The 25,092-nt window shown below is 47.2% G+C and overlaps 1 protein-coding gene across 2 annotated transcripts in view; it reads right to left on the reverse strand.

Annotated features, from left to right (window-relative positions):
- Window positions 1-3,312: 3,312 nt before the first annotated feature.
- Znf541 (zinc finger protein 541) overlaps window positions 3,313-25,092 on the reverse strand; it is a 50,774-nt gene continuing 28,994 nt past the window's right edge. Inside the window, exons 4-15 of one of the 2 annotated variants that reach the window (XM_023562844.2) lie at window positions 22,871-24,611; window positions 20,735-20,793; window positions 20,339-20,495; window positions 18,976-19,297; window positions 9,600-9,663; window positions 8,917-9,059; window positions 8,463-8,566; window positions 7,095-7,170; window positions 6,379-6,467; window positions 4,598-4,738; window positions 4,263-4,444; window positions 3,313-4,181 (exon numbers count right to left, since the gene is read on the reverse strand). In XM_023562844.2, coding sequence (XP_023418612.2) covers window positions 4,010-4,181; window positions 4,263-4,444; window positions 4,598-4,738; window positions 6,379-6,467; window positions 7,095-7,170; window positions 8,463-8,566; window positions 8,917-9,059; window positions 9,600-9,663; window positions 18,976-19,297; window positions 20,339-20,495; window positions 20,735-20,793; window positions 22,871-24,611 — 3,250 coding nt within the window. In that variant the 3' untranslated portion in view covers window positions 3,313-4,009. The remainder of the gene's footprint in view (window positions 4,182-4,262; window positions 4,445-4,597; window positions 4,739-6,378; window positions 6,468-7,094; window positions 7,171-8,462; window positions 8,567-8,916; window positions 9,060-9,599; window positions 9,664-18,975; window positions 19,298-20,338; window positions 20,496-20,734; window positions 20,794-22,870; window positions 24,612-25,092) is intronic. The other variant, XM_063252990.1, reaches the window with a different exon arrangement.

A 25,092-nucleotide genomic window follows, 5' to 3' on the forward strand; every position in this document is an offset into this window, starting at 1 on the left:
GTTTAGTTTCTAGCCTGGCTCATGCTTGTAATCCCAGCACTTGGGAGGCTGAGGGAGGAGGGTATCTGAATTCGAGGCCATTCTGGGCTACATAGCAAGTTGAAGGTAGTGTGAAATACACAGCGAGACCCTTTCTCCCCCCCCCCCAAAAAAAAGTTAAGTTTCTAGTTAAGTAACCAGATTGATTTTTTTTTTTTTTTTTGTACTGGCGATTGAATTCACAACCTTGGATTTGCCAGGCAGGCGCTTATGCCACTAACCTAAATCCCTGGCACCAGATTCATTTCTAATGTCACTCTCCAGTAAAAGGAACCAGGACTCCTGGAAGTGACTGGGTTATGGGGAAGAAACACAGGGGCACTGTACCACTGAGCTGCCTTCCTTTATTCATGTTTAGATTTTGAGACAGGGCCTCTACATTTCTTAGGCTGGCCTCAAAACTTCCTTTTCTCCTGTTTCAGCCTTCCAAGTATTTGGGGGTACAGGCATGTGCCACAGTGACCAGCACTCCTCATTCTTTAAGTGTGGCATGTATAGTGACTTCCTTCCAAAAAGTGCAATATGGGAGGAGGATGGGAAGCTTCTTTGTTTACGGGAGTGGGGTGACTGACAAACATTGCCAGCCAGCCAACTGAGGTTAATATCTACAATGAATCAACCAGATATTGGGGCACAAGGCTGTAACTTCAGCATTGGGAGGTGAGGTAAAGGCAGGAGGCTCTCCATCAGTTCAAGACTAGCCTGGGTTCCACAGTGAGTTTAAACCAGGCCTGGACTAGTGACATAAACAAATCAATGATAAATCATGTTGATAGCATGTAACCTTAACTGACCAAAATGATACTTCTGTGTCTTCTTCCCAGTGTAATCATGAGAAAAACAGGTAAATCTCAGTTGAAGCATATTCTCCAAAATACTCGACCAGTTCTCTTCAAATCAGTCAAGTCAGCCAGTCATGGTGGCTCATGCCTGTAAACCCAGCATTCAGGAGGCTGAGGCAGGAGGATTGTTGCAAGTTCAAGACCAGCCAGGGTTACAAAGTGAGCTCAAGGCCTGTCTGAACTGCATAGCAAGATGCTGCCTCAAAAAGCCAAAAAGCAAAAACAAAAACAAATCAATCAAGTCATGAAATAAAGGGAAATCTGAGAAACAGCAATATGAGCCTGAGGGGGCATGACTACTAAAAGCAATGTGGTAGTGGGGTCTGATATAGAAGGAAACTAGCTAAAACTAAAGAAAATCTGAGTAACTCATGGGCTTTAGTTAATAATAGTGTTTGTGAATTGTAACAAACGTGCCATGCTAATGCAAGATGTTAATGATAGGAACAAACAAGGTGCACTGTCCATGGGATTTTTTTGGTACTGTATTTGCAAATTTTCTGTAAATCTTAAAATTATTCTTAAAGACTTCTTTACATAAAATCAGGTCCCAGGGCCCTACCCTCAACAGTTCCAATGGCTGATTATGTAGCAGGGGACCAGAATCTGTATGTCTTTTTTTTTTTTTTACAGAGCCCCACATGATTAGTAACCACATAATCAGGCCCACTGTTTAAGAAAATGGTGTCATCTGAGGTGGGTATTGGCTGAGCAGGGTTACCCTGCAGAAACCTTAGTCCACCTCTCATCTTACATTAGAGATGGCCCTGAGCTACCACTTGTGGTTGTGACTGCGCTCTAACTACGGGCAGGTGGGGGAGACTGGGTTACCACAAGCACTTTCAGTTCTGGGCCTGTCAAAAGGGCATCACCATAAAAGCTTCCCTTTGTTTTGACCTGTTAACTTTGAGGGTAATTTGTTATGCAGCAGTGGGTAATTAGTATACCCCTAACCTTTAACCCAGCCTCATTTCCATTTCCAAAGTTCAGCCATTTGGGTGGGACCCAAACAGCAGCTGGAAGCAGCAATCTAGTGCTTCTTATGTAGTAGTGTTCCGGCCATACTTCTGCCCAGGACTTAATTTTTTTTTTTTTTTTTGGCGGTACGGGAGATCGAACTCATGACCTTGCGCTTGCCAGGCAGGCGCTTATGCCACTGAGCTAAATCCCCGGGCCCCCTAGGACTTAATTTATGTTTTCTTATTTGACAGATACGCCAAGGGAGTCATTCTCCTTCCCATTTTACAGATTGAGAAAACTGAGGTTCAAACAGGGAATCGACTTGCCCTGGGTCACAATGATGGAAGAGAGGCCAGGGCACAAACTAGGTGCCTAAGACTCCTGAGTTCTTTTCCTTAACCAGAGTGTTCCACTGTTTCAAATGGCTACCTCTGCTTCTCTCCCTCCAAAACCTTAATTTAACTGAAGTGAGGCCAGTCTGTGTGACCGCCTGCCACTGCTGTCCGCTCCACTCGCCCTGCCAGGCCCTCAGAACCCAGCGCACACCGGTGTATGCGCCGTGCTGCTGCGATACGGTCAGCCCTCTCCTATTGTCCGAGTTAACAGCATTGCCACAGTTGCTCAGGTCCCAAATCTTGCATGGCAGCCTTGGGCTTTTCCTTTCCACCCCACCTACTCGCTGTGTAACCATGAACAGGCCTGTGGATTCTGCTTCGAAAACATATCCTGAAGCCCCGTGCTTTTGGCCTGTGCTGCTGCCCCAGACCAGGCCACCGTCATCTCACCATGGGCCTTCCTAGCTATTCTCTGGGCTTCTGACCCTGTCGCCTGCAGCCTCTGCACTGCAGCAGTCACTTTCCTGCTAGTTTCCCACAGTGGTCTGTGTTTTGCTGGGCCAGATCCCGCCCTCCCCTGGCTGCCCCCCTAACCTCCATCACCTCTTGCTCACTAGGACTTGGCCCTTTTTATTGTCTTCATTGTGTTTGTAGCCAACACAGTGGTCTTCCCTACTCAATGGCCACTGCTGCTGTTTCCTCTCTTCCTGGCTGAAGGGATCCCAGCTTTGCTCAGGGAGCAACAAACTTGAAGGGACATACTAGTTTTCCTCTGCCCTAGAGATCAATCTTGAAGGGTCAGGACAACTGGCTGTTTCCTTCCCACTGCTGGGACAGTGTAGAGCCGAGCTCAGACTGCCATCCTGACTGATGAGACCGAAGGGACAATTGCTAGGGGCTGCTGCAGGTCTCCCTGACTCTTCAAAAGGAGGACAGGAGAGGCAGCCGCGCTCTTCCTTCCCCTCTGCAGGCTAGGGCTGTGTGCAGGTGCTGTTCTTGCCTCAGTGGCAGCCTGGGTACCCTGCCAGCTCCTGCAGGGGTCCTTCACTTCGGGGCTGAGCTCTGATGTCCTGTTGACTCAAGCCTATCCTGAATCTTCCGTTAAGATGTCTGAAAGCACACCTCGTCACAATCTAAAATCACTTTGCACGTTTATTAGCATATTCCTGCTCCTAAAAAAAAGCACTGTGAGGAAAGGGCTTTGCCCCTCCTGCTTCACTGCTCCCTGATGTGTGGGGAGGGAACTGTCTACCTGGTACACAGCAGGCGCTAAATGAATGTGTGCTGACTGAATGCCAGGTGGCCACGCCCTCTGGGGCAGGCAGCAGCCTCACTTCCTGGCCTGGCAGGTGGCTGTGGCTCAGAATCTCTGCAGGATCCACAGGCTGGGAATTGAAAAGGCAGCTGCTCAAGAACCCAATTTAATAAGGTTTTCACACAGACACGTACAAAAACACACCTAACAATGTACAAGTCCTCAAGGGATGGGGACTGGATCCAGAAAGCAGACGCCCTTCCTGGAGGCAGGGCCCCAGATGCTGGAGGTCTCGGGGCATCTCCCCACTGGTTCTCTGCATCCTGGCCGTAATTAACCAAGTTAAGAATCCATGCCGAGGCTCACAGGGAGAGACTCTTAACCTCAAGGGAATAGAACATCTGGCCCCACCTATCAGGGACTCAGCAGCTGACTGATGAGGGGTCCTCTGCCTGTTTGTGGCTAAGTAACCACAAGTTTGCTAGGGAAACTGGCCAATAGTAGATAGGAAGTGTGGAGAGGTCCAGGGAGGCAGAGCAGTGCTACAGGTCCTGTCCAGACCAGCTGCCCACAGGGAGTCACCACTGCAGGGGGCTAATGTCAGCACCCAGCTCCTCCTCCTCCTCCTCTTCTTCCTCCTTCAGTGGGAAGGGCTTTGCTGGCCACTTCACCCTGAGGACAGGCTCCGAGTGCTCCTGCAGGCGGTGTCGCTTCATGTGAGCATTGCGGCTCTTGATCTTGTCAAACACCCTGAGGAGATGCCAGAGAAGTAGGGGTCAGGGTCGGGGGAGAGGCCAGGGTGGTACAGCACCCTAGGGATGAGCCAGGTACCTCTCGCACTCTCTGCACGGAAAAACGCCCTGGCTCTCCACACTCCCTGGTGGCTCAGGGGTCCGCTTGGGGCCCACACTTGGGCTGGAGTTGAGGATGGACTCTCTCCTGTAACTCTTGGTCTTTATCTTTAACTCAGGGGTTGGGCTGTGGCTGGGTCTCTCCTGAGGGCTGCAAGTGACCTGCAGAGGGGCAGAAACAACACATGGGCGGCCTCGAAAGGCAGAGGCGGGTCAGTAGCAAGAGCTTCCCTCAGGACCCCTTTCTCTTCTCCGGCTGGGACCACAGTGGACAGAGCAGAGGTACCACCAGACCTCTTCCTCTAGGGCCTCTACCTTTTCTTCTGTCCTTTCCACTTCATCCAGCTCTCTCTTGACCCTCTTTTCTAGCCCTGGGGCTCGGCCACAGTCAAACTTGATCATTTTTTTCCAGACATAGTAATACTCAACACATTGTGCCACTGTCTTTGTCTGGATCTAGTGGAAGAAAACAGAAGCAGACTGTAGGCAGCGCCTTGCGGCCCGCAGGCTGATCCTGCCCAGGGCCTGTGGAGACACCTCTGCTCCCCTGGCTAGAGGCAGGGCCACAGTGTCCTTCCAGGTGGAGGGGCATCCAAGGTGAAGCGACGGCAGTCACCAACCTTAACCCGGCACATGAGAGCAGCAGCCCCAGCCCCGGAGTTCTTCCCTACCAAGAGACACTCGATGCTCACCCCGACCCCAAGACCCCACACCAGCAGCCCAGCAGCCCGAGTTTCCCAGCAGGGACTAAATAAAGCTGAAGGCCTCAGGCCAGCTATGTGGCACAGGCTGTGATCCCTCTACTGTGGAGGGCTTAAGCAGGACAATACCAAATTCAAGCCCAGCCTAGTTCAGCGGCATAAGCCCCTGCCTGGCAAGCACAAGGTCGAGAGTTTGATCCCAGGTAGCAAAAACAAACAACAACAAAAAATAAGCCCAGCCTAGGAAATTTGTCAATTTAGTAGGACCCTGCCTCAAAATAAAAAATATATTTACAAAAGGGCTGGCTTGTAGCTTGGAGTAAAGGCCCTGGGTTCAGCTGCTCATATGAGGCAAAAAATGGTGGGCAAGACACTGGTTATCAGTTGCCAAAGCACAGTGAACTCTGAAAGTGGACTCACACATGAATGCTCACAACTTCTTCTTTTTCTTCTTCTTCTTCTTCTTCTTTTTTTTTTTTTTTTTTTTTTTTTTTTTTTTAGTTTCTTGGGACAGGGTTTTTCTGTATAGTCCAGGCTGGCCTTAAATTTACTATGTAGCCCAGGCTCGCCTCAAACACATAGCAGTCCTCCTGCCTCAGCCTGCTGAATGCTGGGATTACAAGTGTGTGCCACCATGGCCAGCTTCATAGCTGCTTTTTAATTGCCTTGAATTGGAAATTATTTGAATGACTATCAATTAGTGAAGGATTAACCCAACTGTGGTAAATCTATACCATGGAATACTATTCAGCAGTAAAAAGGGGTGGGTCGCTAATATGTGTAACAAGGGTAAACTTCAACTATGTGAAGTGCAGGAAGCCAGACAAAGCAGAGCACATGCCCTGTGGCTGCTCCATTGATGTAAGGCTCTAGGAAGTGCAACTGGGTTTAGAGAGAGGAAGCAGCATGGGTGGTGGGTGCCAGCAGCAGAAGGAAACTGAGGGTCACAGATCTGTTGGTTCTCTGGTTATGGCGAAGCTTCCTCAGGTATGTGACTATGTCAAAACTTACCAAGTCCTATACACTGATTATGTGCAGTTTCATGTACCTCGAGTTTAAAAAGGAAGATATAAAAGCAGCAAAATCTTACAGCCAGTGTGAGCTCATGCTTTTGAAGTACATGAATACATGTGTGAACATCTGGGCACACAGGAAAGGCCTGTAAGCGCTCTCCAGGGAGTTGTCAGAGCAGCTCGGTCAGAAGTGGGGGGTGGCAGGGGCGAGGGTGACTGTGTGTGGAGCACACAGGTGTCCGGAATCCTGTCCTACGTGTGGCCCCCAGAGACGATGACTGCGGACAGTCTGGGTGGGGTGTGGCACAGGTGGGGAGGACGGGGCACTCCTCTGTAGAAGTTGCGTGACTGTGCCCAGCTGCCCCTGCCCTCGCTGCCTTACCATTTTGTGTATCAAGTAGAAATCCTTTTTGTGGGCACAGAACGCTTTCTTAAAGAGCCGCTTCTCCATGGGTGTCCAGATGTCTGAACCTGTCAAAGAACACAGCCAAGGCCGGGGATCTAGCTCAGCGACATAAGCACCTGCCTGGCAAGCACAAAGTCCTGAGTTCAGTTTCTAGTACCAAAAAAAAATAGCAACAAAAAACCAAACCAAACAAACAAAAAACAGACAAGAGGAGGACTTTGTTCCTTGCAGGACCACAGGCACCACTGAAACACAGACCACCTTCCTTGTGAAAGCTGCCATTGCTAAGTGCCAGCCTCCTCCTAGCTTCACAAAAGCCCTGCTGTAAAATGTGGCTGCGGCACAGCACCTGCCTGGCACACGCAAGGCCCCGAGTTCAATTCCTGGCACCAAAAATAAACCAGATGTGGCCACCCAGGCTCCCACGGCTCACTCCAGGGATGGGAAACGGCTGCAGAACCCAAGGGGACTGCAACTCGCTGTCTCCTGGCTGAACAGAGTCCCAGGGAACTGCTGGAGGAGGGACGGCAGAAAGCAGTGCCTGCGGCTGACCCTGGAAGGACAAGTCCTTCCACAAAGGCAGGGCCGGCCTGAAGGGGACTCCAGGAGGCAGAGGTGGAGCCCTCATCAACCGGTCTTGTGGGAGGGGCTCAAGCCAAGCCCAGGAGTCCTCGAAGCCTCTGTGCAGTCACCTGTGTAGCGATAGTCGGCCAGTGGGTGGGTGTGCGGCTTCCGGGCTCCTCGGAGTAGGAGCGTCTCCAGGGCCACCTGGAAGGGACAGGTGAGGCCACCCGCAGGTGGGGGCAGTGAGGCACAGGGTCACCTCCGTCCTTTCATTCATTTGAAAAACAGTCAGCCTAAAGTTCTGATCCCAGGGCCACTCAAGGGGTCGTTGCCAGGGCCAATGGCCTGGCTGGGACTGGGGACAGCACCAGTAAGCACCCTTCTGAGGGAAGCTGTTATCCCTCCCTGGAGAGATGACATCCTGGATGAAACTGTATATTCATTTATCCTGGCACAAGATCCTCATTGAATTGGGAACTGGGGCTTGGAGAAGCACTCTAGCTCGGCACTCCATTTTACTTTTTCCACAGCACTCATTGTTAGCTAAGTTTTTATTATTAAATTTTTTAAATTTTTTGATCTTTTTGAGACAGGGTCTTGCTATGTAGTGAAGGCTAGCCTTGAACTCACTTTGTAGCCCAGGCTGGCCTCAGACTCACAGTGATCCTCCTGCTTCAGCCTTCTGAATGCAGGGATTACAAGTGTGCTCCACCATGCCTGGCTTAGCTAATAAATTGAAAAACATATTTCCTGTTTTGAGCCTCCTCAAATAGAAACCCCATGAAGGCAGAGATTTTGTCTCAACCCCCACTGCAAACTACTGAGGACCAAAAACAAAAAACCAAAAACTACTAAGGACCACACATGTAATCTTTGGGGTCCAGTACCAAATAAATCCAGGGACTTCTTGTTGAACAAGCATGAAGCCATTAAGACAGCGACAACAGAGCACCACACCACTCTGAGCCACACGCGCCCTCCCATCTGCGTGCTACAGCAGGTGCCCTGTGGGCATCACTGTCTGTGCTGAGGACCCACTGTGTGCTGGGCACTGGCTCTCAGCTTCCTGGAACAAGCTGGTAGCCTAACCCGACAGAGTCAATACAGACAACATGACTCCTCTGCTCCTGCTGTCACAGCTGGACTTTTCTAACTCTCCGAACTCTGAGGAGGGTGCATGGTGCAGGTAATGGCATTTAGGTTATGACAGAGATTTTTATGTGGCCTTTTCATCGGAGGACGAAGTTTGGTAAATAGGCTTGGGAGAGTCAGAGTGGGGCCTGTTGAGCTCCCCTCTGGGGCCCTGAGCCCTCTCAGGATCAGTAACCAATGGGTGAGGCCCCCAATTTCAGTTAAAAAGAACCCCAGGCATCTCAGAGCCACTGCAGAGGGATGGGTGGCCTTCCTTAACTGTCCTTAGCTGTCCTTAGTAGCCCGTGGCACATCATGTGCCTACGACCCGGCCCCTGCGGAGCAAGGCACAGCTGCTGCCTCACCTGAACACTGCCCTGGGCTTCGTGCAGGCAGTGCAGGGCGAGCTCCAGGTTGGTGCCCCCTCCCGGCATCACGCTGGAGCAGGCCACGTTGCAGAGTTCCGTCACTGTGGTTCGCAGGGGCGGCGAGAGAGTGGCAGGAGTGAATGTGGGGAAAAAGACACGCAAAGAAGTCAGTGGGTGCTGAGGAGGCCGGGCCGCATGGGAGGCTCCTCGTCATCTCCCCTCTGCACGTCTCCCACAGCACAGACTGAGGGGAAGAGTCGAGACCCTGCCCCACACTGGCTCTGGAAGGCCTGGCCAGCTGCCGTGGGTGAGGTGGGCAGGAGAACGCAAGACAGAAGCCAGCCCGCTCACTCCCCATCCCCAGGGACAGGAGGAAGCCAAAGGGACAGACTCCCTGGAGCTGGTGGGGGAAGGAGAGGCCTTGAGAACTGGGCCCTAGAGCCACGGCCACCTCTGTCCTGTGTCTCCGGGTTGGTCATCACATCTCCCCACGGCTTCCAGACCAGAGAGGCCACGTGCTCATCAGCTCTGGCCAACGACCTTTCCTGCAGCTCCGGGATCTCAGCCTGAAAGCGGCTTCCTATGTTGATGTGTCTGAAACACGACACGCGAAGGTGACTAAGACAGAAAACGGAACGGAGGTGTGCCACATTCTGTCAGCCATGGCCTGCTCTGTGGAAACCCACTGCTATCTCTCACACAGCAGCTACTCATCACCCTGATAAGTACTGGGCCTTCCGGAAAGCTCTCCAGGATACTTCCTTCTTCCTCTGGTCCTCTCCATGGCCAGATTGCCCGCCTGAGGTACCTCTCTAAGACGGGGAGGTACGTGCTGCCACCCTGCCACAACTACCCAGCTACATTCCACAGATATCTCACGTCTTCCACTGTGCCATCAGCAATTCTGCCTAGAGTACCAAGATACAAGGCGTCTGCCCCATGTACCCAACAACCTGTCTCAACAGAAGAAATACTGCAACATATATCTAAAGACATCCACTGCTTCTTCCCAGGGAGCCTCTGCAGCTAGACCTGCCCTCCCCATGAAGAAGGAGCCCCTGGGAAAAACTGATACTGGAACCCCAAGGGGTAAAAGCAACCTCATTCACAGGTTCTAAGTGTGTTCCAACTCACGGTTCAATGCTGATCTTAGAATCGTCCTTCACCACACAGATGTTAAAAGAGCCATCCACTTGATCTAGAAAACACAGTGAAAAGCCTCAAGAAGACTGACTGGATATGACCTACAGTGGCCCTGTCTGCCTTTGTGGACACAGCTGAAAACAGACCTTTAAGGTCTTTTGGGAAGTGGAAGGATTTCTGAAAAGGCAGAGAAAGGTACTTAGCAAACAGTAAACTAATAGATGAAAATCACACATAGCATTAAAATGGTAAGTGAGCCAGGTGTGGTGATGCATGGCTTTAGGCTCAGTACTTGGGAGGCTGAGGCAGGAGGACTGCTGTGAGTTTGAGGCCAGCTTGGGCTACATAGTGAATCCAAGACCAGCATGAAGAGCATAGTGAGACCCTGTCTCAAAAAATGAAACAAAATAACAAACAAAAAAAGTAAAGAAAGCCTCAGAGAAATGTGGGAAACCGTTATGTATAGTAAACACATATAATGAGAGTACTAGATGGGGAGGTCAAAGGACAGAAAAATATATAAAGAATTAATAGCTGAAAATTTCCCAAATTTGATGAAAAACAACATAAAATCTAAGAAGCTCTATGAACCCCACATAAGAAACACATACACAAAAATCTATCCAGGAAAGATGTTGAAAATCAAAGGTAAAAACATCAAAAGCAGGCTGGGGATATACCTCAGTGGCACAAGCACCAGTCTGGCAAGCAAAGGGTCCTAGGTTCAGTTCTCAGTACCAAAAACAAACAAAACAAAAAGTCAAAAGCAAAATGTGAAAACAAAAACAAAAACAAAAACAAAAGCCTCATCATGTAGGAGACCCCAGATAAGACGAACAACTGACTTCTCACCAGAAATGATGGTAACATCATTTCAGAGACAGAGTGGTAACATTCTCAACACACTAAAAAATGTTAACCAAGTCTTACATCCAGCAGTTACCTTTAAAAAACGAAGGTCAAATAAAAACATTCCCATACTTTTAAAATTTAAGAAAATTTGTTGCTAGCAAACTTGGCTTACAAGAAGCATATGTGGAATATTATTCAGCCACAGGGAAGAAAAACACAGAAAAACAGTGCAATAGAGGAGAGATCTAAAACCATGGTACTGAGTGAAAGAAGCCAGACACAAAGAGCCATGCATTATATGACTCCATTTACACGAATCACGCAGAGCAGCCTGATCTTTAAAGATGGGCAGGAGATGGGGACTGCCAAAGGCTGGGCAAGAGGGCAGGACAGGCATGACTGGCAAGCATGGAGTTTCACTGTGGGTTGATGAAAATGTCTGAAAATTCATTGTGGTGATGTTATACAGCTCAGGGTAATACATTAAGAATGACTGAATTGGGGGCTGGGGATTTAGTTCAGCGGCATAAATGCCTTCCTTGCAAGTGTGTAGTCGTGAGTTTGATCCCTGGTACTGATAAAAATGAAAAAGACAAGAAAAAAAAAAAAAGAATGACTGAATTGGGCCGGGGGTTTAGCTCAGTGGCTTAAGTGCCTGCCTGGTAAGTGCAAGGTCAGGAGTTCGATCCCTGAGAATGACTGAATTATATATTTTAAAAGGATATTTTATGTACAATATGGGTAACTCATTTTAAAAATAAAAGTACTAAATGTCCATCAACAGATGAATGGATAAAGAAGATATTTTTTAAAATATAACTCTGCCATAAAGAAGAATAGATTCCTTGGTAAATGGATGCTCCTTGAGACCATATTCTTTTTTTGGTTTTTTTGAGACAGGGTCTCAGTATGTAGTTTAGACTGGCCTTGAACTCACTTTGTAGCCTAGGCTGGTCTGGAACTCGAAAACAATCCTCCTGCCTCAGTCTCCCGCGTGCTGGGATTACAGGCATGAGGCATCACACCTGGCTGAGACCATATTCTTTTTTTTATTTTTTCTGGTACTGGGGATCGAACGCACTCCTGCAGGCTTGCAAAACAGGTGCTTATGCCGCTGAGCTAAATCCCCAGCCCCTCTGAGACCATATTCTTTTTTTTTTTTTTGTCTTTTTCCTTTTTATTGGTACCAGGGATCGAACTCATGACTGCCTGTTTGAAGGCAGGTGCTTATGCCGCTGAGCTAAATCCCCAGCCCTTAAATCCCCACTTAAGACCATATTCTTAAGTGGAACAAATTGGACAGGTGTGTAAATACTGCATTGTTTCTCTGGTGTGAGAAATCAAAAATATAAATAAGGACCAAAATGTGTATTAGGTACTGTGAAATATGAATGAAATGTTTAAATAGGAAGGGGAACAAGAGGGGGAGAGGGGAAAGAAACCCAAAAACAAAAGTGAAGAAAAGGGCCAGGGATTTAGCTCAGCAGTATAAGCACCTGCCTTGCAAGCCTGTGGTCCTGAGTTTGATCCCCAGTACCAAAAAAAAAAAAAAAAGAAAAAAAAATGGAAACAAAGCTTTTGTTAATAGGGAGGGGAGGAGGGGTTGAAGGGAAGGTCAGGGAATGAGGAAAAAAGAATCATGTCATGTACAGGTATGAATTCTCTATGATGAATGTGAGGATTATGTATATCTAAAATATACCAATAAAATATGATTGAGGAAAAATATGAAAGACGTAAGGTAGTAATATGAATATACATACAAAAAATAAAGAGTTCTAGTAAAGGTAATTGTGTAAGTAATTACAAAAAGCACCCCAAATTCAAAGACCCTTTCCAAAAATGGGCATCTGAGATGAACACACAGTTCTCAGATGAAGATATACAAATAGCAAATAAATACATGAAGCAATATTCACCATCACTGGTCATTCAAGAAATTCAAATTAAAACAGCATTGAGATTTTACCTCATACCAGAATGAAAGGCTGCCATCAAGAAATCAACTGATGCCAGCGTGGTGGCTCATACCTGTAATTCTAGCACTCGGGAGGCTGAGGTGGGAGGATCATTGCGAGTTCAAGACAGCCTGGGCTACAAAGTCAAGGTCAGCCTGAACTGCATAGCAAGACCCTGTCTCAAAAAGGACAAAAAAAAAAAAAAGAAAGAAAAGAAAAGAAATCAACTGATAACTAATGTTGATGAGGTTGCAGGGAAAGAGGAACACTTCTTCACTGTTGTTGGCAGTGTAGACTGGTGCAGCCACTATGGAAATCAGTATGAAGATTCCTCAGAAGACTACAATTGGAAGTTCCATTCAACCCAGCTATTCCCCTCCTGGGTATTTTCCCAGAAAAACTGAAAAGGTCATGTCACAGTGATATATGTGCACCCATGTTCATAGCAGCACAATTTGTAATAGCTAAATCTTGGAAACAACCAAGATGCCCATCAACCACAGAGTGGATGAAAAAGATAATACATTTTTGATGCTGTTATTGTTTTATTAATAGTAGATAGATAGGTCAGTAATCATATATACTCTCAATTATATATGATCATAATTCTTACTTTATATACTTTTCTTATAAAATAGCTGAGGGAATAAAAGAAAGCAAGTGTTGCACAAGTGCCTGCTTGGCAAGTGTGAGGTCCTGAGTTCAAACCCAGTACCAAAAATAAAGAAAGCAAGTATTATTTATAGAGTTTGTTATATTAATTTTCATCAAATAACTCTGGACTTCTTCATTTATTCCTATTGATCTGAATCACTATCAAGTGTTGTTTCTTTATTTCTATATAACTTTATTCCTTTGTATTGTTATTTTATCATAATTTTTAAATTTTATATAAATTTATAATGAATATTGTTTTATGCAGTTGGTCTTTAAGAAAAGGAACATATGGGGGCTGGGGATTTAGCTCAGCGGCATAAGCGCCTGCCTTGCAAGCAGACAGTCGTGAGTTTGATCCCCAGTACCGATAAAAAGGAAAAAGACAAAAAAAAAAAAAAAAAAAAAGAAAAGAAAAGGAACATACAATTATACTGCTTTTTGTTTTTTGTTTTTATTTTCTTTTGGTTTTAAAAGAAATTTTATTTAAAGAGAAAAAAACAAAAAGGGTAGAAATAATACATAATTTCAAAAAAAATAAGCAGTAAAAAATCACTAGTTGTGGGGCTGGGAATTTACTCAGCGGCATAAGCGCCTGCCTTGCAAGCAGGCAGTTGTGAGTTCGATCCCTGGTACCGATAAAAAGGAAAAAGACCAAAAAAAAAAAAAAAAAAAGTAATTAGTGGTAGGGCTGGGGATTTACTCAGCAGCTTAAGCGCTTGCCTGGCAAGGGCAAGGCCATCGGTTCAATCCCTGGTACACACCCCTCCCCCAAAAAAGCAATTAGTGGAATGAACATGTTACACTAAATAATGCAAAACAAAGGAGGAGCAGAAGGGAAAAAGATATAAAGATATGAGACACACAGAGAATGAAAAGCAAAACGCTAGATGTAAATTCAACCATGTATATAATAACATTAAATGTAAATTGATTAAACAGCCTAGTCAAAAGGCAGTTTGTCAGATGCAATAAGAACACACGACCCAATTAACATTGTCTATAGGAGATACACTTTATTTTCAAAGACACACATATTGCAAGAAAGAAAAAACATATACCATATAAGCAACAACCATAAAAGAGATGGAATTCTATACTAATATGAGACAAATTACATTTCAAAACAAAAAATATTGAGAGAGATATTTTGTCATAATAAAAGGTCAAGCCATCAAGAAGACCTGAAAATTACATACACCTATGAACAGAACCCAAAATATATGAAGCAAAATCTTGCAGAATTGCAGAACCAAATAAGGAATTCAAGAGCTGGCAATATAGCTCGGAGGTAAAGAGCTCACATAGCAAGAGCAAGACTCTGGGTTCAAGTCCAAGCATGGAAAAAAATTTAAAAAGAATAATGATAAATTGAAAATATAATGCTTTCAATACTTATTGTCCCCAATAGCCCCAATGGGGCTAAATCCCCAGCCCCCATACGTTCCTTTTCTTAAAGACCAACTGCATAAAACAATATTCATTATAAATTTATAATGAAATAATTATTGTCTCCCTAGGACAACTAGGGAGAAGAGGAATTGAGAAAGAAAAGACTTGCGCAACACTAGAAAGCAAGAAGACCTAGCTGAGGCCTGTAGGACACATCCACTGCAGGAGGGTGTGCGCACTCGCCGAGGGCACAGGCGATCTTCTCTAGGACAGAGCATGTCCTGCACCAGAAAGCACACAGCAACACATCTGAGAGGACTCAAGTCAAACACAGGATATTCTCTGCCCATGTTAGAACTAAATTAGAAATCAATAGAGGAAAATATGTAGAAATTAAATACTATATTCTAGTAATTGATATGCCAAATCATACGAGAAATAAGAAAATACTAAAAAGAACAAGAATACAACATATTAGAATTAAGAAATGTGGCTAAGGGAGATTTAAACTGTGTCTACACTTAAAAAGAAGAAAATGCTTAGCTGGGCGTGGTGGTGCATGCCTGCAAGCCTAGCTCTCCAGAGGCTGAGGCAGGAGGACTGCTATGAGGCCAGCCTAGACTAAAAAAAAAAGGCAATTCTTAGGGCAATAACCTAAACTTTCATCTCAAGAAACCAGAAAATATGAGAAAAAACAAGAAAAAAATGTAATAAAAAAGAGAAAGAAATCAATTAAATAGAGACTAAAAAGAAAAATCAATGGAACCAGAAAAATGTAAAGGGTCAATAAAACTGACAAAATTTTTACAGAGAGACATAAAGAACAAGAAGGACGAAAAGGAGGAAGAGGGGAGAAAGGAAGAAGAGAAAGATAAGAAGGAGAGGGAGGAAAGTGAGAGGTGGTGAAATGGAAGGCTGGTATCACTACCAACCCAGCAGAAATGAAACAATTATAACAAATACAGTGATGCCAGGCATGGTGCTGCACACTACAGCACCCCCTATAATGGGGGAGGAGAGACTGAGACAGAAGGCTCCCTGTGAGAGCAAGGCCACCCTGGGCTATACACTGAGACTACAGCCAGCACGAACTACATGATGTCTTTTTTGTTGGGGAAGTGTTCTGGAGATTGAACTCACAACCTCAGGCTTACCAGGCGGGTAAGCTTACCAGGCTTACCAGCCGGATTTAACCACTAAGCTACATCCCTGGCCTGAACTACATAATGTCTTAAAAAAATAAGATAATCAAAAGAGAATGCTATATAATGAACATGTATACCAACAGATAAGATAATCTAAACAAAATGAAGAAATCCCTAGAAAGGCACAAAACAGACTCAAAAAGAAGTACATCAACTGAATAAAACCACACATAAAATTAGTAATTATTAAAACTTCTCACACTCCTGCCTCCTAATACACAAAAATCCCAGCCCAGACAGCTTCACCATGAGCCTTAACCCACAGTTAAGGGATTAACCCAATCCTTTACAAAACAGGAGGGAATACTTCAAATTCACTCTATGAAGCCAGTGCTATCCTTATGCCAAACCAAGGATATCACAAAACAGCAGGAGACCAAATCTTTTTATGAATACAGATCTAACCCCTCCAAAATACTAGCAAATCAATTCTAATAATATGCAAAAGTATAATACCTCATGACCAAGTGGGACTTATCCATAAAATTGATTGGTTTAATATAAATCAATTAGTATAAATGGCATATTAAGTCAATAAAAAACAAAAACTATACAATCACCTCCATAAATGCAGAAAAAAATTTTGACAAAGAATCCAACCCTTTTTTTCATGATTTAAAAAAAAAAAACACAGCAGGAGGAGAGAGGAATTTCCTCAAATGGATACATGCAACTTGTGTCTCTATTTGCTGAAGACATGATCTAGTATATAGAAAATCCAGCCAGGCATGGAGTGAATCCCAGCACTTGGAAAGCTGAGGCAGGAAGAACACCATGAGTTCGAGGCCAGACTAAACTGCATAGCGAGGCTCTGTCTCAAAAGACAAAAACAAACAAGCAAACAAACCCTAACAACAAAAAAGAATATCATAGGCAATTAATTAAAAAACAACTACTGCAGCTACTAAATGAGTTCATTACACACCAATAATAAACATTCTAGGCTGGGCATGGTGGCACACGCCCATAACACAACACTCAGAAGGCTGAGGCAGGAGGATCACCTAAAATTCAGGGCCAGTCTGTGCTATGCAATGAGCTCAAGATCATTCTAAATCGTATAGTGAACCCTGTCTCAAAAGAGCAAAGGAGAACAATAACAAAAACGTTCTAAAAATGAAATTAAGGGAATAATTCCATTTACAATAGACTCAAAAAAGAATTAATCTTTAAGTATAACTATAACAAAGGAACTTTAAAACACACACTGAAAACTACTAATGTGGAAATAAATGAAACAAGATCTAAATAAATTAAGACATCCCATGTTCATGGATAGAAAGACTTAAAATTATTTAGGATGGCAATAATCTCAATCGATAAAATGTTAAACACAATAACTATCAAAACCATTGTTGAGGGGGCTGGGGATTTAGCTCAGCGGCATAAGCACCTGCCTTGCAAGCAGGCGGTCGTGAGTTTGATCCCTGGTACCAATAAAAAGTTAAAAAAAAATTAAAAAAAAAACCATTGTTGATCCTAAAATTCTATGGAAACACAAGAGACCTAGAACAGCTAAAACAATCTTGAAAAAGATGCATAAGGTTGGAAAACTTACATTTTCTATTTGAAAACTTAGCACAAAGCTACAATGATCAAAACAGTGTGGTTCTGGCATAAGGATAAATATACAAATCAAAAAGACAATTCAAAAACAAAAAACCCTTGTATACTGATTTTCAACAAAGGTGCCAAGACAGTTCAATGGGAACGGTCTTTTTAACAAATGGTGCTTAATAAAATTGAATAACCACATAAAAAATAATGAACCTGAACCTGGACCTCACATACTACATACAAATTAACTGATCTAAATGTAAGAGTCAAGGGCTGGGGGATACAGCTTAATGGCACAAATGCCTTCCTGTTGGCAAGTGTGAGGTTGTGAGTTTCATCCCCAGGACCCTCCCAATAAATAAATAAATAAATGTAAAAGTCAAAATTATAAAACTTGGGCTGGGGATTTAGCTCAGAGGTGCAAGTGCCTGCGTGGTTGATGTGAAGTCATGAGTTCAATCCCTGGTGCCAAAAAACAAATTATAAAACTCTTAGGAGAAAACAGGAATAAGGCTTCTCATATGAGCTTGAGTCAGGCAACATTTCACACTGAACACTGAAGCACAGATGACAAAACAAAAATCGAGCTTCACGGATTTATGTAAAAAGGTACACAGCCATGAAGAGCACAGAATGGTGCTCAGTGTCATCAGCCATTAGGGGAATGCAAGCCAAAACCATACTCAGATACCACCTTCACCGACAGGGATGGTTAGAATAAAAACACAGATGGTAACGAGTGTTTGCAAGAATGAAAGATACTAGAACTCATATGCACTGCCAGTGGGAATCCAAAATGGTGCAAAAATTTTAGAAAAGTTTGGCAGCTCCTTAAATGGATAAATAGAGTTAGCTCAGGACCCAGCATTTCACCCTCAAGAGAAGTGGAAACATCCAGTCACACACAAAGTTGTATACAATTGTTTGGCAGCATTACTCATAATGCCTAAAATGTGGAAACTCAAATGCCCATCAACCACCAGGGATACAGCTCAATGGCATAAGCACCTGTCTGGCAAGTGCAAGGTTCTGAGTTTGATCTCTGGTACCAAAAAAAAAAGCCCATCAACTGATAAATAAATAAGACGTGGTCTACCCACCTGATGGAATATTATCCAGCCATAAAAAGGAACAGGACACTGGCGCAGGCTATGACATGGGTAGACCTGAAAGCACTATCCTAAGAAGAGTAAACTAGGCACAAAAGGCCGTCTACTGTATAATTTCACTTATTATGAAATATCACAATAGGCAAGTCCGTGGAGACAGGACACAGAGGTGTGTCTGCCAGGGCATGGAGCACAGGGTGAGTGTGGGGAGGAGGGATGCCCAGCAGTGGGCACAGGCTTCTCCTGGGGAGGGAGCAGATGCTCTAGTCAGACTGTGTGGGCACGTGGCCTGTGACTGTTCTCAAAAGCACTACATCCCTGAAATGAAGGGTTTACATGCTCTGTGGGCCGCGCCTCAGTACAGCTGTCAGAGACATGACCTAGAGGGGCCGGCATAGGGTGGTCAGGCTAAGTGGTATCTGCTTTCTTTCTGGCTGTAAAACTCTAAGTACCCAAAAACAAAACAAAACAAACAAAACAAAACAAAACAAAAACCCAACTCATCCCAGCACAGTCCTGGGTATTCTCAGCAGCACTGAGACCTCCAGGCCAGGTGTCCCTAAGGCCGCATGTTGCTGGACCAGCTGCCGTGAGGGTGACATGGGTCTGCAGCTAGGAGCAAGTACGTGGTCTCACTCACCCGGCACGGAGCTGACAAGCTGGTGGGGCCCGGCCTGGGACCTGGAGCAGAGCGTGTTGAAGTAGAGCCCGGAGCCCTCCCGGATGGGGCTGAGCATGGGTGGCGGCGTGTAAGGCGAGCACTGAAACAAGCCCTTCAGGAGGTGGTCCACCAGGAGCACAGGAGAGCGCAGGCAGCTCTGATGGCCCCCTCCAGAGCCAGGGTCCCCAAACGCAGAGGGTAAAGGAGGGATGAACAGGGCTCTGGACTGGGGGCGCTTCTTCCGTTTCCTGTGTAGGCTGCTGTCCTTGTCATCTCTCTCTTCTCCATCCTTCTCCTGTCCCTGGAGAAGAAAAGCACTCAGAATTACACCAGTCACCCGAAGTCACTGCTACCACACTGTCTTCAGGGCAGTACAAGCAGGGTAAAGGAAAACTGGCCATAAAGACATGGAAACGATGCATGTATGACCAGCAGGCCACACTTGAACTCTGGGCACAGAAGGCTAAGCAGGCCCACAGTTGGGCCTAAACTGCCCAACCAGACCCAGGCCAAAGCCAAGCTGACAGCCAGGTGCCACCTTCAGCCTGGAGCCAGGAGCTGTGCAGGCCACTACGGTGGCTCAGAGGATGGTGGGAGATAGGGCACCAGGCAAGTGGTGAAAATGAGTGTACTCAGTTCACAGGGGTACTGATGAGACTTGCAGGCTCCGGGACCAGGCACCCCATTCCCAAGTCCAGCACAGGCTTCTCCAAGTGGGGCTCCCGAGGCCAGACTAAAGAAACAAGCCCCTTGAGACCCGCGGCTCCCATTTAGTACCTTCCTTTACCTCCAGAGCCCTCCCCTCCCTGCAGCCTTTCTCCCCCTGTGGGTCTCAGCTGGGACAGCCCCTCCTTGAGGGAGCCCCTCCTGACCCCAGTGGGCTGGTCCTTCAGCATCCCACCACAGCCCTGCAAACTCTGGGCTGTCACTGTCCTGGGCTGGGTCTGTCTGTTCCACTGGACTGCAAGCCCCAAGGAGACAGAGCCTGGGCTGTCATGGTCATCACTGTGTCCCTGCATTGCCCAACAGTAGGGCTGACCCAGAGGGATCGTGAATGTTGTATGACTGAAGCTGTAAACCAAGCAGGTGTAGTGTTGGGATTCCCTGGACCACCTGGCTTTTCCCATGGCTCCAGCAACAGGTGGGAAAAGCACAGGAAGCAGCAGCAAGTGAGCATCCACCTTGGCCACACTTCCTGGGGGACAGGGAGCCAGAGCCACGGGCATGGACGTGGGGCTGCACCCACACTTCCTCCAGGGTCCATCTTCAACCTGAGATTGCAACACCACTTGTCTCCCCTAAAGCCTGCCAAACCCTGTCACCTCAGAAGCCACTACTTTACCTGCTGCTCCTGATTCAGAGGTGACGGCCACTGGTCGCTGTGGAAACACATGTGGCTGCTCAGGCCTTTTTCGGTATAAAACATCTGGCTGCAGTTCTTGCAGATGAACGTGCTCCTGGGCTCTGTCCAGTCTGTGGGGCTCCCGCTTTGCTGGTTACTGTGGGAGACAAGGCAGGATGGAAGAACAGGAGAATGGGGCTCTTTCTGTGGCCACTGATTATTCGTTTTCAGCTCCAATTCACTGAGCATCCCCACAGAGGCCATACCCACACTCTCTAGGGGGGCAAGAATCATCCTCAGGACAAGATGTCCAGCTTGCTCACCCCAGACAGCACATGAAGCCACAGAGGACTCCTGTGGGCAGTGCCAGGCAGGGCAGGAGGCTTCTTAACTTACCATCCACCTGCCACACTCTCTTCCTTCACAGGGTGGGGCAGCCGGTAGATGTTTCCACCCTGGTGAGGAAAATGCTTGTGAGCAGCACAGCAGGAAGGAGGAAACAGGGCCCAGTTCAGCTAAGAGGCCCTTAGAAGACAGCATGGGAGTGAATCTTCATGACTGAGGTTAGACAATGCTTTCTTAGGGATGAACCAAAGCAAACACACAACTTGGACTTCATTCAGATTGAAAACTTGCTCACCAAACAATATCACAAATAAAATGGAAAGACAGCCCTAAACAGGAAAGAGTATTTTCACGTCATTTGTCCGATAAGGGCCTGCATCCAGAATATATACAAAACTCTTACCACTCAGTGATAGTACAGTCTTAACTCAGTCTTAGGGCAAAGCATCTTGATGAATATTGCTCAGAAACAGCCAGAAAACCAGATGTGGTGGTGCAATCCTATAATCCCAGCATTTGGGAGGCCAAGGCGGAAGGATCACTACAGGTTCAAGACCAGCCTGAACTGCACAGTGAGACCCTGTCTCAAAAAGACAAAAAAAAAAAAAAAAAAAAGGAAAGAAAGAAACAAACAAAAAGTGGGCCAAAAAAAGCACAGACAAGGGTGCTCAACAATATTAGCCATCAGGGAAGTAGATACAACTTTGCACCCACTTGTGTGACCACAGTCATGATAAAAAGGACAGTAACAAGTGCCAGCTAGGATGCAGAGAAACTAGGCACCCTGTGCACTGTGGGGAAGTAGGGGGTACACAATATAGCGGCTCTGGAGCACGGTCTGGTGCTTCCTCTAACATTTGCTGTGACACATCCACTCCAAGGTGTCACCCAAGAGAAATGAGAACATGTATCTGCACAAAACGGCAGACTGGTTACAAAAGCTAAAAGGTGGGAAAGAGCTGTTAGTGAGCAGTGAAATACAATCCTGTTTTTCCATCTAATGGAATCTTGCTAGGCTGTGAAAAGCTGAGGCCCAGGGCCAGGGATTTAGCTCAGTGGCGTAAGGGCCTCCCTGGTAAGTGTAAGGTTGTAAGTTTGATCCCCAGTACCAAAAAAAAAAAAAAAAAAAAAAAAAAAGAAGCTGAGCCAGACCCCTACTTAGTGAAAGAGTCAGTCTCAGAAGGCCTGCAATGTGCAATTCCACTGATGCAAAATGTCCTGCGTAGACAAGTCTACAGGGGCAAAGATTAGGGACGACAGAGAGGGCAGTGTTTCTCTCAGTGGAGAGCAGCTTGTTCTGGTAAATACTAGTAATGATTATGCAACCTCGGGAACACACTAAAAGCTACCCAGTATCTCTCTTTAAAATGGTGAATTAAAATAAATAAATAAATAAATAAAATGGTGAATTAGGACCAGGGATATAGCTCAACAGCACAAGTGCCTGCCTGGCAAGTGAAAGGTACAAAAAAAAAAAAAAAAAAAAAAAAAAAAAAAAAAAAAGCCAAAAAACAAAACAAAAACAAAAACAAGGTAAATTTCAAAAAATAAAATAAAATGAATTAAACCAGGTGTGGTGGTAAAGGTCTGTAATTCCAGCACCTGGGAGGCTGAGGCAGAAGCATAACATGAGTTTGAGGCCAGCCTGAACTACAGAGCAAGTCCCTGTCTCAACAAACAAACAAAATTAAATTAAAAAAAAAAGAAAGGTGAATTATATGATGTTCAGATGATAAAGCTGTAAAGGGGGTAGGGGGACAGCTGTTTTGTGTTGGGAAGGATGCTGTTGTTGCTAAGAGACGCAGCTCTGGACCAGGACCTCCTGGGCACCATGCACAGAGGAATGAGGCTCACATCTGGTGCTGCGCAGCCTGCAGTGCACCTCCTCACAGTGCTCAGAAAAGACATGGCCATTCCATGTGGCAACAGACAAGGGAGGTCCTCTGGAGAATCAAGGTGGCAACTCCAAAAGGGAAGGGGAAGCAAAAGAAAGCAAGCAAAAAAAAGTTGAGTGAGATAACAAAATGTACAAAGTGCTTTGGACAACTCTGTACTGTGCTTGTCCTGGTTTGTTTGGTTTTGGTTTTGGTTTGTGCATAGAAGGGGCCACAGTCTCTCTGGATTGCATTTCCTCGTACTGCTAACAAATGCTGCAGTAAACACCCAAGGACACTCTGGCGCAGATACCTGGATCCTGCTGAAGATGGTCAGCTTGGCCTTCGCATCCCGGGCAGGATCTGCAGCGGGTCCAGTTGATGAGAAAGAAGCCATGGCCACCTGGCTCGGAGAAGCTGCACAGCACACGTCCATCTTCACCTTCTCCTTCCGGAAGCCCGAAAACCTCGGGGCTCTGGGGTGGCCTGAGAAGAGCCTGTAACCTCCACCTCGGGTACAGGCAGGACCCTTCTCGCTTCTCGTGGCCCCCGAGACTGTGTTGTTGTCGGACAGCTGGGTGCTGGGCAGCTCATCGCTGCCTGTCTGGGCCTGCCTTGGGCCTGCTGTGGGAAAGATGTTCCCTAGGTCCAAGGTCCCTTTGGAAGATCGAAGCTGCTTGGCCAAAGAAGAGACCTCTGGGTTTTGGGAGGGGTCCGGAGATGATGTGCTGAGTGAGGGTGGCGCAGAGGCCACTTTCAGGGCTGCCTTTGCGCCTCGCCGGGTGCCATTAGGGGAGGCTTCTCTGGGTACCATGGGTGTGGGTTTTCTCCTGCGTGCTGGGGAGCCCTCTGGCTCTGTGTTTCTGGGGCCCACCTGCAGAGAGTCCACAGCAGGTGCTAGGGTTCTGGGCTGCTGTGGCCAGGGCCCCTGCAGGGACTTCAGGGCAGTCTGTTTGCCCTCGGGCCCTGAGGGCTGTGAGGAGGCAGCGGCAGTGACCTGGGTGTGGGAGAAGAGCCGCTGGGACTTAGTGATCATCTGGAACACCTGCATCTGTTCATGGCTCACCAGGGACTCCTGAGACTTCAGGAACAGCTGGCGGAAGAGGGGTGTGGCCTCTGATGGGAAGGACTCACTCTTCTTGGAAGCCCAGCTGTCCTCATCCCCACTATCAGGTCTGGGGTTGCCTGAGGCCTCACTGGATGCCTTCGGGAGTGTGGGCAGGAAGGGCAGGGCGTCCTGACTGCCACCCGAGCTGGGCAAAGGCTCCGCTGGAGCTGAGGTGCTGCTGGGCCCTGGGCTGGACTCAGAGCCCTCCCCAGGTGTCTTGTGGACCACAAACACATTGTTGCCTTTGCTCTTGGGGCAGCTGGGTAGGTTCCGGAGCCACTGGAAGCTATGGCTGGATGGCTGTGAACTGACAGGGACCTTTTGACCCCGGAAGGAAGGCAGGGAGGTGGGCAGGGAGCCACCCTCAGGCCAGTCCTCCAGGGAGGAGGGGAGCTGGAGAAGTGGGGGCTCGGACTCCGGAGGATCAGTGCCAGTGCTCTCGGCTGTCTCTGAAGTGATGGCTGTAAATGCATCTGCAGCCGGCTCCTGCTTCGGAGGCCTAGGCTCTTCAGGCGCCTCCATGCCCAGGGCTCCTGAAATACAGGAGGAGGGCCCTGGCGAAGTGGCGCAGGGACAGGCCGTGCTCCTCCCTTCACCATCCGCAGGCCCCATTGTGGCAGGGCCAGGCGAAGGGATTTTCTGCTGGACAAGGCTGCTCACGATACAGCGCAGGAGGTCTCGGTTAGGCAGGACAGAGCCAGGGGACCTGGCTTCTGGGGGCCCCAGGGGCCGTAGGCCACTGGGCAGGGGCTGGCCAGCTGTGTCGGGGGCATATGGGGTATCCCCACAGGCATCGTCTTCTTGGGGGGCCTCCTTCAGGATGCACAGGCCGTGCTGCACCTCGTAGTGCCGGCGCAGTGAGCGGTAGTCGCAGTAGCTCTTGCTGCAGCCCTGCTCAATGCACACGAAGGGCTTGGTCTTCTGGTGGGTGAGCATGTGCCCGGTCCTGGGGTCAGACATAAGACAGGATGTCGGCTAGTGGGCGGGCGCCTGGGACCCGCCTCCTACTGCAGAACCCAAGAGGCCATGAGGGTCCTCAGTGCACCCATAACACAACCCAGAAACTGCGCTCAGTAGAAGGGAGAGGGAAGGGCAAGGGGGAGGGAAAAGAGGAAGAGGGGGAGGGGAGAGAGGAGAGGAAGGAAGAGGGGGAAAGCGGAGAGGCAGCTCTGAAGTGGCCCCCACTGGTGTTCCTGAGAAACAGCATTCTCCAGAACACATCCAGGAGATGCCAGTTTGGGGTTTGCCTTCCCAGAGTAAGGGCAGGTGGAGACCTGGAAATATCACAGCAAGAAAACAATTCACAGATGCCCACATCAGTGTGGACTTCCCACAGCCAGACAGCCAGGTGTGCCCACGGCACCTGCGAGTGTGACTGTGCAAGTATGGACCTTACCTCATCCGGATGTCTGCACTAACATACCATG

The sequence above is a fragment of the Cavia porcellus genome, unplaced genomic scaffold (genome assembly GCF_034190915.1).
Source record: "Cavia porcellus strain 051 isolate PalLab524CR breed Dunkin Hartley unplaced genomic scaffold, mCavPor4.1 scaffold_7, whole genome shotgun sequence".
NCBI lineage: Eukaryota > Metazoa > Chordata > Mammalia > Rodentia > Caviidae > Cavia > Cavia porcellus.